Genomic DNA, 12,864 nt, shown 5'->3' with positions numbered 1-12,864 from the left:
GCGCTTCTTTCCTCTGCGGCTTGTGGGGGGGGTGTGGGGGGGGCGCTCGGCGCTCGGCTGGCGCTGCCTGGGTTGGCAGCCTGGGGGGGCGGCAGGCGGAGCCAGTCGAGCGCCGGGCGGTTTCCAGGGTAACGGGAGCGGGGCCGGGGTCGGTGCCGGTGCCGGGCCGGTGTCGGTGCCGGTGCCGGGCCGGGGTCGGTGCCGGTGTCGGTGCCGGTGCCGCCGCTCCCCATGGCCTGTCGCGATGCCATTTCATGGTACCAGAAGAAGGTGAGTGCGGCGCGGGGCGGGCGGGCGCGGGCCCGGCCGTGCCCTCAGCCTCCTCTCCCCGCAGATCGGGGCCTACGACCAGCAGATATGGGAGAAGGCCGTGGAGCAGACCCAGATGAAGGTACCGGCGGCGGCGGGGGAGAGTAGCGGGCCCCGCGCCCCTCGCCGCTAACTCGGCCGTGTGTTCCGCCCCGCAGGGCTTCAAGAACAAGCCGAAGAAAAAGGGGCACATCCAGCCCGATCTGATCGACGTGGATCTGATCAGCGGTGAGCGGTGCTGGCTCTGTCCGTTCCTCTCCGGGACAGGGATGGCACCAGGGAGCGGCTGGAGGGTCAGAGGAGGGTTTGCTTGGTTGGGTATCAGGAAAGGTTCCTTCCCCAGAGGCTGCTGGCACTGCCCAGGCTCCCCGGGGAACGGGCACGGCCCCGAGGCTGCCGGAGCTCCAGGACAGCGCTCCCAGGGATGCCCAGGGTGGGATTGCTGGCGGTCCCTGTGGGTCCCTGCCAGACCAGGATATTCCACGATTCTGTAGGTGCATCCCAGCTTTGTGCAGGGCAGGGGAAGCAGAACTTGCCCTGCTGCCGGGGGAGCCCCTGCTCGGGAGCACTGAAAACCTGAGAGCAGAGCAGGAGCAGTCCGGGTGGCTCTGCAGGAGTGCCAGGGTTGGGTGGGCAGGGAAGGGGCAGAGCCAGAGCAATGAGAGAAGACAAGGAGCTGCTGTAGCTGTGTCTGCTGGGACTGTGCAGCTTTGAATGGTGCCTGAAACTGGGCTGCTGTCACCCCCTGCTCAGCCCTGGGGCTGCCCAAACTCCAGCAAGGGAGCTCTTGTGATTCACAGTTAATGGTGGCTTGTTTCCCCTTTAATCCAAGGCTCTACCTTTGCCAAAGCCAAGCCTGAAATTCCCTGGACATCGCTGACGAGGAAGGGAATTGTGAGAGTGGTGTTCTTCCCCTTGTTCAGCCAGTGGTGGATACAGGTCACTTCCCAGCGGATTTTTATGTGGCTCTTGGTGCTCTACGTTATGCAAGGTGAGGAACAGGCTGTGCCATAAACCTTCTCCTGCAAGGAATGTGACATCAAAGAATGTATGGATGTGGCTCCTGGGGAAACGAGTTGGGGTGGACCTGGCAGTGCTGGGGGAGTGGTTGGACTCGATGGGCTCAGAGGGCTTAGCCAAGCTTAGTGAGTCTGTGATGTTGTAGTCCATAATCTAAAGCGTGAGGATCTTGTCTGGAACCTACATAATGTGCATTTCACAGTGTGTGGCACTAATAATTGCAGAAATTAAATAACAGTACAACAAAGCACAGTAAAAACAAATAGCTGAGACAGACTCTTTAATTTTTGTGTTGGTGCCATCTCCCCCTTTCCAGTGGTAGCAGTGGTGCTGTACTTCATGGTGCCTGTTGTGAGTGCCAGTGAAGTGATGGGACCCCTGTGCCTGATGCTGCTGCTGGGGACAGTTCACTGCCAGATCGTGTCCACCCAGGTGAACAGACCTGCAGGCAGCAACGGGCTGAGCCGGCGCCGCAGGTGAGCACCAGCAGGGCCCTCGCTGGGCTCTCAGCTGGACACGTGGGACTGGATCCAGCTTTCCTCCTTCACGTGCCTGCAGCAAACCTCATTCCCTCCAGATTTTGTCCCTTGTGCCTTTCCCAGTGATGCCCTGATGTGCTGGGGGTGTGGGCAGAATTTTTGTATTTGGAAGTCAGTATTCTGTCTGCATGGCTTCAGAAAAATGCCATCCAAAAAGCTGTTCCAGTCTCATTCAGATCTTTTAAAAAAGGCCTTAAAGCAGCTTCTGACACCAACTTAATTCTCCTTGTCTTAAAACTCAGGAAGTTACGCAAACCTGTGGGTGTGGATGGGAACAGTTGGTGTTCTCCTGACAGAACCAGCAAGGAAGAGCAGTCTGGCTCTGCATCCCTGCTGACCAATTTATCCAGTCTGCTCTTCCAGAGGAGGTACGTGGTCCCTGCTGGGCTTGTGCTGCTCATGACACTGGGAGCAATTTGGTACTGGAGGATGAAGGCTGTCACTGACATCCCCACAAACTGTCAGTCTTTTCTTGAATTAAAACTTTAATGTGGGAAGCTGATTCCTCAGGAATGTTTAGTATGTCCTTATTAGCTCATATAAAATTAGACTGTATAAAATTAGATCATGTGAAACCAAGTGTTAGATGAGCTGAAGAATGTGGTGGAGTTTATTTTTATTTATCAGATAAGTGACCTTGTTTGAGTGAGTGCTCAGATTATATTGCTGTTTTAGCTGATTTCCAAAAGCAATTGTGCCTTCTGCTTTGGACAGTTGTCTCACTTTGGCACCTTCCTTCTCTAAAAGTAACTCAAGGAAAAAGAGGACAGATTGGATGGGATAATATTCCATTGTTTTCTCCTGTTTTCCCAGGTGAATTTCCTGGTGAGTTTCCAGCTCACAGGTGCTTTCTCTTCGTGAGGACTTTTTGTTTTCTGAACTGCTCTTATTTTTAAAAAAATAAGGAAAATTTCCCCTCGATTTAGAAGTTTTAAGATACTATTAGAGATACAAAAGACATGTTGAGTGAGAGTGAAGCAGATATAAATCTTTTAACAGACTCAGCACACAAAGCCTGCCAAATGAAATTATTTATCCCTTAGGTATCTTGTTTGATGCAGCACCTGTGTGACAAGGGAAGACCAGATTGTTTTACCCCAAAGAGTTTTTCCCTGACATAAAAGCATTTAATTGTATTTTCTCTCCTAGGAATAGAACAGTAAAGCTGGTAGCTGAGAAAGGGACTGAGACAGAAAGTGGTGTGAGTGCTGTGGGTGATGGCATCAAACCCAGACAGGCCAGATCTGAACACAGGCTGCTGCACTCCAAAGAGAAAAGTAAACTTTCTGATGGGGAGAAGAGCCATCAGGTACTGCCAGGGGAGATCCTTTGAAATCACATTTTCAATGTGTTCTTTGTGTGCCCAGAAGTGTGTTGGTATTTAACTGGATGGTTTGATCTAATACAAGATATTCCCTCCTTCTGCTAATCTTTGCCTGCATTAGGGAGCCTAGAAACCCCTTTCTGCCTCTCACTGAGCAGCTGAAAATGTGCTGGTACTTTCTTTTCACAATCATAGAATAGAATTCCAGAATAGTTTGGGTTGGAAGGAATCTTAAAGGTCATTCCACCCCTGCTGTGGGTAGGGACACCTTCCACTAGCCCAGGTTGCTCCAACCCTGTCCAACCTGACCAAGTATGGTCAAACAGACAGTGCTGGAATGTGTGTTTTACCAGAGTGCTCTGTTAATTGTTGACACTTCTGATCACAAGGTGTTCAGTTAAGGGAGAGTGCTGATGATGACTAAACTGGCCATTTTCAAAAGCAGTTCCATAAATTATTTTGTCTTGCAAGACTGAGACCTCCCTTAGGGAGAGAGAAAGAGCTAAAGCATCGTGACCTCTGTTGAAAGCTGTGAAACATAAAGATTTTGGGAATTACTCTTGAGTTTCCTCTGGGCCTGTATTGTGCTAACTCCACATGAAGAACTTGGAGTAGATCCTGTGTGGAATTCTGTTGTACTGTGCCATCCCACCTCCTCTCTGTGAAGGAGTTTGGAGGGAGGCAGAGCTCGGTGTAGGGGCACAGCCCAGGATTTTGGGTTTGTTACCCCCCAGCTCATAAATACATCTGGGCTTGAGGCTGCTGGTAAGGCACAGCCAAGAGCTGCTGCTGCATCCTCCTCTTCCTGCCCTTTCCCCAACTCCAAATCCACCCACCCAAAATTCTCTCTCATTACCTCTCAGGCAAGACAAGAGCAGGGGGAAGGAGTTAAAATCTGTGAAGTCTCTGATGCCAAGAGAATTCTGTTTCTGTGTGCTCTGTGGGGTCATGTGCTGCCTCTGCAGGCACCGAGGGCTGTGCCAGGGGGGCAGCTCTGCCTCTGAGCCTTTGATGGGACTCAGGCTGGTCCTTGGTGTGGCCTTGGCTGTGTGTTTGTAGGATGATGGCACCAACAGGGACGGTGCTTCTGACGAGCTGTCGAGCGAGGAGGACGCCGAGGCCGTGGCACGGAGGATCCTGCTACGCCCCAGCATGGAAGGGGCTTCCAGTGACAACAGCTACGAGGAGAAGAAGAGGCCTCTGGTTTCTCTCAACCAGGCTGTCTCACAGGTACCCAGGTGGGATTAGTGCTGCTTTCCACACCCTGTTTTGCTGTGGATAATGAGGTGGTTTTTCCTTTGGTCTTGGCAGGTCAAGCAAGCCCTGAAGGGTGCCAGGGACTCTGACAGTTTTGTGGAGTCTGAACTGGAATCCACCTTATACAGGCAGGTATGGTTGTAAAGTCAGGAGAGGGAGCTTCCCCAGGCCTGGCAGGGCTCACAGAATCACAGGATGGGTTGGCCTGGAAAGGACCTTAAAGCTCATCTCGTTCCACCCCCCTCCATCAGAACAGACAGTTTATGAAGTGATTGTGCTTCAGAATCCTCAGGTGCAAGGTGTGACCTCTTCCCTCCCTGCTGCTTGGCAGCTTTGTAAACCTTCACCATGTTCACAATCCTGATTGTGCTGCTTTGTTAAACAAACCACAAACAAATAACTAACTAACTCTGTTGGCAGCAAAGGACAGTCCAAGCTGCCTCTAATTGCTCCTGCAATTGCTCTTGTGGTTGGGAGGCAATGCTGTGCTTGCAGCTTTTAAGCTAATAAATTTTGATTTTAAAATCACAGACTATCCTGAGTTGGAAGGGACCCACAAGGATCAAGTCCAACTTCTGTAATGAAGGAATAAATCTATTCTCTGAGATGTACTCAGTCACTTCATTACTTTGGTTTTCTGCCCCTGCCACTCACCCTACCTGAAAATAAAATATAAATATGTGAATATCAAGTTATAAATATGGAGATATATAAATTAATACAAAATGTAAATGAAATATTAAAACAGATTCTGCAAAAGGCATAAAAAAGGACATTTTTGAATTAAAATAAGTACATCAGTTTTTAGTTTGTAGGTTGGGAATGGGGGTAGGGAATTAACGGGGAATTAACTTAATAGGGAATTAAATTAATAGGGAATTAACTCTGTGTGAGTTCTGGTATAGAAATGCTTTTTCCCCAAACATTGTCTTAAACCATTTCCACCATGTGGGTGCAACTGGGAGCACTCAAAGCTCTGGGAAGCTGGGGGGAAGAGGAGGAGGAGGATGATGATGAGGAGGATGATGAGGAAGAGGGGGATGATGAGGAGGAGGAGGGGGATGATGAGGAGGAGGATGATGAGGAGGAGGAGGAGGATGATGAGGAGGAGGAGGATGATGAGGAGGAGGAGGATGATGAGGAGGAGGATGGTGAGGAGGATGATGAGGAGGAGGAGGAGGAGGAGGATGAGGAGGATGATGAGGAGGATGATGATGAGGAGGAGGAGGAGGATGATGATGAGGATGAGGAGGAGGAGGATGATGATGAGGAGGAGGATGATGAGGAGGATGATGAGGAGGAGGAGGGGGAGGATGAGGAGGAGGAGGGGGATGATGAGGAGGAGGATGATGATGAGGAGGAGGAGGATGAGGAGGAGGATGGTGAGAATGAGGAGGAGGATGATGATGAGGAGGAGGATGATGATGATGAGGAGGAGGATGGTGAGGAGGAGGATGGTGAGGAGGAGGAGGAGGATGGTGAGGAGGGGGATGATGATGATGAGGAGGATGAGGAGGAGGAGGAGGAGGAGGATGAGGAGGAGGATGGTGATGATGAGGAAGATAATGATGAGGAGGAGGAGGATGAGGAGGAGGATGGTGAGGAGGAGGAGGAGGAGGATGAGGAGGAGGATGGTGATGATGAGGAAGATGATGATGAGGAGGAGGAGGAGGAGGATGAGGAGGAGGATGGTGAGGAGGAGGTGCTGGTTGGACAAACCAGGCGTGGCGCTGTGCCGTGTGACCTTTGCTGCTCTGCAGGAGCCCAGGGCGTGCCTGAGCGTGGGGCCCCGGAGCTGCAGCGGGAGCCGGCGGGACTCGGAGAGCACCCGGCAGGACTCGGAGACCGAGGACATGCTGTGGGACGATCTCCTGCACGGCCCCGAGTGCCGCTCCTCCGGCACCAGCGACAGCGAGGAGTGCTCCCCCTGCGGGGACTCCCGCAGGGACCTGAAGGAAGACGTCTTCCAGCAGGTTGGTGGTTTCCATCCAGGAGCTGGGAGTGCTTCTCCCTCTTCCCCCCGTCTTCCCAAATACGAGTGGCACATGAGGATGCTGTTGGTGTAAGGTGAGCAGCCTGCATGAAGCCAGAGTCGCCCTGGAAGTCTGGAGTGCTCAAAATTATATCAGTGATTCCTGATCAAGTCTATCCCTCCCCTCTGCACGGCTGCTTATCCCAAAACAAAGCATTTCACCCAAAATGGAATTTCCCCCTCAGTCCAAATGTGTTCTAGGCAAAGGCATTTCTTACAGCAGGACAGAAGGAGCTGACCCAGCTTTTGCACTCCTCTCTTTTCTAGAACCATCTGTTTTGGCTGCAGAACACCAGCCCAGCATCTGCCAAAGTGAGTGCTCTGATCTGGGAAGGGAATGACTGCAAGAAGGTGGACATGTCCGTGCTGGAGATCAGTGGGATTATCATGAGCAGGGTAAGGGGGCTGTGTGGCATTGCAACCTCTCCCTCACACTTCAGAAAAAAACCACCAAAACCCCTGGAAACAGCTACACGTGCAAATATTAGGGGCACTATGACACTGGTCCCTCCCCAGCTGCAAAGATGGTTGTCCCACATGTTCTTACTGAAAAATTGCCTAACTGCCAGTTTAGGAGGTCTCTTGAAGACTGACAAGTGCTAATCATCACTGATTGTCTCTGCAGGGTGCTGAAAGTGGTGATTATTTGGCTGATTGGTTTTGGGTTTGGACTGAAACGGGTGGAATTATTTTAGGCTCTGTCCTGTGAGGGGAAGGGGAACCCACTGCTTGTCTGAGTTGATGCTACCACAACAACAGGCCTTTTCCTTGATGCAAAGCCCAGGTAATCATCCCATTTTTATTCCTGCTTGCCAGGTTAATGCCCACCAGCAAGGAGTGGGGTATCAAATGCTGGGAAACATCATCACCATCGGATTGGCCTTTCTGCCGTTCCTCTACAGACTGTTCCGCACGGATAACCTGGAGCAGCTCTGCTCCATTTCTCTGATGGAGCTTCTGCACGTCTTCTGTGGAGCCCCTGTCAGCGCCCCTGTGCTCATCCTGTCTGCCATCAACTTTCTGGAAAGGCTGTGCTTAACCTGGATGTTTTTCTTCATGATGTGTGTTGCTGAGAGAACCTACAAACAGGTGGGTTTAAAGGTCCTGGTGCCTTTCAGGAACCTGCAGAGCAGGAATAAAAATGGCATGATGACCTTAATGCTCATCTCATCCCAGCCCTTGCCAAGGTCATGGAGGGGAGTCTGGGAAGGCTCTTATTGATCAGTCACAAATGATACCTATCAATAGCATTCCTGACTGCCCTGTTCCCCCCTTACCTGTCCCCAAGGTCTTACTCTGTCCCCTCTCTGTTGCCCAGAGAGGCTGTGGCTGCCCCATCCCTGGAAGTCTTCAAGGCCAGGTTGGCCAGGGCTTGGAGCAGCCTGGGAGAGTGGAAGGTGTCCCTGCCCCTGACAAGGGCTGGAAAAGATGAGCTTTAAGATCCCTCCCAATACAAACCAATCTGGAATTCTATGAAAACAACTGCTGCTACAGAGGCTGAGCGCCCAGGTCTCATGCTGAGCTTCCCCAGTGACCCTTTTTGCCTGGTACCACTAAGAATCCCAAACAGTCTGTTCTGTTTTACTCTAATTTATGGTTCTGGTTTTAACTTGCAGAGGTTTTTGTTTGCCAAGCTCTTCAGTCACATTACATCTGCTCGGAAAGCCAGGAAATACGAAATCCCTCACTTCAGGCTCAAGAAGGTGGAGAACATCAAGATCTGGTTATCCCTTCGCTCCTACCTGAAGGTGAGTTCTGATCTGGGGTTTGGTTATTGCAGAGGGAGTGCCAGTGCCAGTGCCAGTGCCAGTGCCAGCTGTTTGTGGTGGGTTTTGCCTGCACACCACACTCAGCCCTGACCCTGTGTCCTTGTTTCTGCAGAGACGAGGCCCCCAGAGGTCTGTGGATGTTGTGGTGTCCTCAGTCTTTTTACTGGCTCTTTCAATTGCTTTTATCTGCTGTGCCCAGGTGAGATTTTAACCTTTGTGGTTTATAAAGTAGGGAAAACCCTCCCAAGTGCTGGAGGCTTTCCTTTCAGCAGCCTGCAAAAGGCTTGGCTGAGACTGCCAGTGGGACAAGGAAAGGCACTTCATCGCCTGTTAGATGGGCAGAGGGAGGAGAGAGGAGGAACAAGGCTCTTTTTCTGAGCAGAAGGAAAATATATCCAATTCCAAGCTAAAGGCAGGTTAGAGATGAGACCTTTCCCTGTAACCCCATCTCAAGAGTGATTTACACTTCCTGGGAAGAGCTGTCAGTGGCTGTAGAGCACACAGGGCTTGGCAGAGGAGGAGCAAGGGCAGTGCTTGTGCACTTGTCCCGAGAACAGGCACTTTGTCAGTGACATTTGGTGCTTTGTTTTCTCCCCATACAGGTTCTTAAGGGTCACAAAACCTTTCTGAGTGCAGCTTACAACTGGGAGTTCCTGATGTGGGAGGCAGCACTGCTCCTCTTTCTGCTACGTCTGGCATCTCTGGGCTCTGAGACCAACAAAAAATACAGCAACATTTCCATCCTGCTCACTGAGCAGGTAGCTCCCCTTCAGCTTGTTCTCCTCTGGGCTTTGTGGTTTGTTTGGATATAATTATTGTATTTCAAACCAGCTTAAGTACTGGAATCAAACTTTACAATGTTGGGATCAACCCTTGTGTTGGCCAGAAGGCAACAAAGCACTGGTCAGCATGGGAGAGATGGGCTGGTCCTGTTGGGCCAGACTCAAACTCCAAAGTTCTAGATTATTTTGGTCTCTGGGTTCATGTGCATTAGCCAAAACAATTGGAAAAGAATGATGTTATCAGTGCTAAATTCACTACTTGAGGAGTGACAGCAGATTGCAAAAATGGCTCCAATTTCCCTTAGTTAGGACTTGGGGGCTGGTGCTGGAATATCAGCCCCTGGCCTGTGGTGTCTGTCACAGATAAACTTGTACCTGAAGATGGAGAAGAAGCCAAACAAGAAGGAGCAGCTCTCTCTGGTGAACAATGTGCTGAAGCTGTCCACAAAGCTGTTGAAGGTGAGATGCTGTGCCTGAGTGGCAGCAGGGAGTTATGGCAATGCCATGTGGCCCTGCCCTTCCCTTGGCTCCTGGAGTTGGTGCTCACAAAGGGGGTTTGTCAGTGCTGCTGCAGCTGTGACAGGAAAGGCCAGTGTGGCTAATTAGTGCTGGGAACTCTTGATGAGCAGTGGTTTAACTAAGTGAGAGGAGAGGCTGGGGTGAGCACAGCTTCTCCTGACTGCTCCAGTCTCATTTTCCTTCAGCTGCTCTGATGCTGGAGCTCACTGCCAGCAGCAGGGAGAGATTTGGGAAGGAGTGAGCAGAGTCTGAGTCCATGGACTGGGCTGGGTGATTCTGCAGCCTGGAGTGTCAGGCTCTGGGGCAGCTGGGGTTGCTGCAGAGACTTTGGATTCAGCAGGAGATGTCTCTGGAACACTGGCAATTCCTGTACGTGTATCTAAGAAAGGACACAGAGGCAGCCCAGTCTGTTGTGCCAGTGCTAAGCTAAAAGTCAGAGGATGAATTCTTGCTCTTGGGGAGTGCTAATGGACCCTTGTCCTGTCTCTGCAGGAATTGGATAGTCCATTCAGGCTGTATGGACTGACCATGAACCCACTGATCTACAACATCACACGGGTTGTCATCCTCTCTGCTGTCTCAGGAGTGATCAGTGACCTGCTGGGATTCAATATCAGAGTAAGTGTCCCTGTGCCAGCCAGCAGAACAGCTCTGGGGTCACTCCTGGGGCCACAGCCCTGAGAGAAGCCTGGGTTTGCACTGGGACCCAGACACCAGAACCTGCTGGGTGTGTCCCCACCTCCCTGAGCCAGTTTTGGGGGGAAGGACAGGGCTCACTTCAGTTTCAGTTCCCTTCAGGTGAAGCTGTGAGAATCCAGGGTTCCTCCCTTTATCCCAGTCCTCCTGTGGCTCATCCTGAAACTGAAGCTCACTGTGCAGAGCAGGATGGGCAGGAGACACAGAATGTTATTGGAGATTAAGACCATTCCTGTTAGACCCAAACTCCCTTTCTTATCTCTTTGCAGTTATGGAAAATCAAACCATGAACTGGCAGAACATCAGCCCTGGGCATCTCCACCAGACACCAGAGAAGAGAACCAGCAGTGTGGGCAGAAAGAAGAAAACTGACAGAAATCTGTAATTCCAATTTTTAAACAGATTCCCAGTGTGTGCATCAGAAGTTTTCTTTCTGCTTTACTGCTCTACAGCATCCAGAGTGAACTGGTCTCCTCAGTGATGTCATCCCATGGCATGCACAGAAAAACTGGATTAATGGGGCCAAATCCTGGCAGCTGGCACTGAACCAGCAGGAACTGCTGTGGGACATCAAACACTAAAGCCATACAAGAGCTGCAGCTGGGGGACACCACTGGCTGTGGCTGGGGCCACGTTTCTGTAAAACCTGGACCTGGGCATGTGGCAAGGAGGGGCTCAGCCCTCCTGGCCCAGTCAGCCTTCCTGGGGCTGCACTGGAATATTCCAGGTTGAGAATCCTTTGCTGCACTGACCTGGCTGTGCTGAAGAGCTTTTCTTTCCTTAAAGCTCTGCCTCCATCCTGAAGCAGCCCAGGATGCACCAGGTGAATTCCCCTTCCCTGCTGCCAATCCAGCAACACCCAAATCCTGCTGGTGGCTTTGTGCTGGTGCTGCTGCAAAGAAATTCTCAGTGTTTTTGGAGGACAGTTCCAGGAGAAAAACCTTTCAACACACACTACAGGCAAAGTGTTCACGAGCTGGAGAATGTTTTGCCACATCTGTTCCCTGGAATGCTCAGCTCCATCCTGTCCTGGCTGTGACAGCAGCTCTGCTCCGTGCTGTGAGCAGCTGTTGCAGCCCAGCCCTGCTGGGGAGGAAATCTGGGGGGAAAAACCAGCTTTGACAAAGACTTCCTCAGGTTCATGTTTAGAAAGGTCATGGAGAGCAAGAAAACATTTGAAGGCTTCTGCAACATTTCCCTTCACTGGCTCCAACAGCTTCTATTTATTAGTAGGGAAAAGAGCAAAAACTGAGGAACTTCTCATTCCTTCACAGGAGGGTGAAATGGCAGAAGAATCTTTGGTAGTAAATTGTTTACAGCTATTTTCTGTACAAGGAAAACTTGTGAGATGTAAAAGGAGGTGACATTTTTATATAGCAAAATGTGCAAATAAACCTGCAGGACAAGCACTTCATCGTTACCAACGGTTTCTACTGGATGATTTTTATACCATCTTTTTGAACATCTGTTACTGGAATGGGGGGGTCGAGGAAACATCCAATAATAAATTGCATTTGTTTTGCAGAACAGCAGCATGTTTGTGGGTAAAACCTGGCTCACACCCCTGAAAGCCAACCAAGACCCTGGTTTAGACAGTGCACAAGCAACAGGCCAGGAACTGGAGTTGGGTTTTAAGATCTGTGTAAAAATAATGAGTGATTTGCAAGAACCTCAGGAGTGTGTGTGGAGGTGCTGTGCAATAGATAAATATTTACACCCAGCTCATCCATCCCTTGTGTAGCATTCCAAGGCCATGTGGATGCAGGAAGCACAGTGAAAGGTCTTGGGAAGGGGAAATCCCACACAGGTAGGGCTTGTGGTTCGGGTTTTGACTCTTACAATGCTGTTTTGTGCATGTGTGTGGTTTTGTTTTTCATTTATTTTTGGGGTTTTTTTACAGTTCTTTGTGCTGCGGGTGTTGGTATATGCTATGGGGTTGCAGTAGGAAAAGATTTTGTCCCCTAATTTGCATATACAATAGAATATTTGCATAATTAGTCATTAATAATTATTCTTCAGTGCTCCATATGGGAGTAAGTGGGGTGGAGAATAATAGTAATAATATGAGAGGTGTTACTCCAATCTGGAGCACTATTTATGGGCTTTATGCACTATAAATAAAAAGAAGACAAATAATAGCGTCTGGTGCAGAAAATGCCACGCTGCCTGGAGGCAATTTTTAATTTATTTCATTTATTTAATTCTAAAAGGCTGAACAGAAACAGTTCCTGTGTAGGACCGAAGCAGCCACTTCACCGGACCTAAAACGCCACACGACAGGCGGGCGGGACGCGGGGCGGGGATGAAACCGAGCCGCGAATTCCCTGGAATGGCAGAAATCCCAAAAACCCAGAAAATGTCATTCACCCCCCTCCCCCCGCAGGAGCCGGGTGGTGCCGCCCCGCGTCCCCCCCCGCGCCCCACATGGTATCACCCGCCCCTCCAGCGTAGCAGGCCCCGCCCCCCGCGCGCGCGTCACGGCCGTGCCCGCCTGCGATTGGTGGATCCGCGACGCCTCGCGCGCAGCGGCCAATGGCGGCGCCGGGCCCGCCCGGAGCCAAGATGGCGGCGGCGCGGGCTGCGGGCGGGCGGGCCTGAGGCGGCTGCGGGGGCCGCG

The 12,864-nt window shown here is 50.9% G+C and overlaps 1 protein-coding gene across 1 annotated transcript; it reads left to right on the top strand.

Moving 5' to 3' along the window:
• Nucleotides 1-119: 119 nt before the first annotated feature.
• PHTF1 (putative homeodomain transcription factor 1) lies at nt 120-12,385 on the top strand. Its single transcript, XM_053964049.1, has 18 exons — nt 120-270; nt 335-391; nt 468-537; nt 1,142-1,300; nt 1,646-1,805; nt 2,111-2,236; nt 3,018-3,177; nt 4,252-4,422; nt 4,504-4,581; nt 6,210-6,422; nt 6,749-6,877; nt 7,298-7,570; nt 8,098-8,229; nt 8,363-8,449; nt 8,853-9,008; nt 9,396-9,491; nt 10,044-10,169; nt 10,517-12,385. The coding sequence occupies exons 1-18, from the start codon at nt 232-234 to the stop codon at nt 10,535-10,537; spliced, it is 2,253 nt and encodes a 750-aa protein (XP_053820024.1). The 5' UTR covers nt 120-231; the 3' UTR covers nt 10,538-12,385.
• Nucleotides 12,386-12,864: the final 479 nt, after the last annotated feature.

This window comes from Vidua chalybeata, chromosome 24 (assembly GCF_026979565.1).
Source record: "Vidua chalybeata isolate OUT-0048 chromosome 24, bVidCha1 merged haplotype, whole genome shotgun sequence".
NCBI classification, from domain to species: Eukaryota; Metazoa; Chordata; class Aves; order Passeriformes; family Viduidae; genus Vidua; species Vidua chalybeata.
This window is presented reverse-complemented; position numbering and strand designations above follow the sequence as displayed.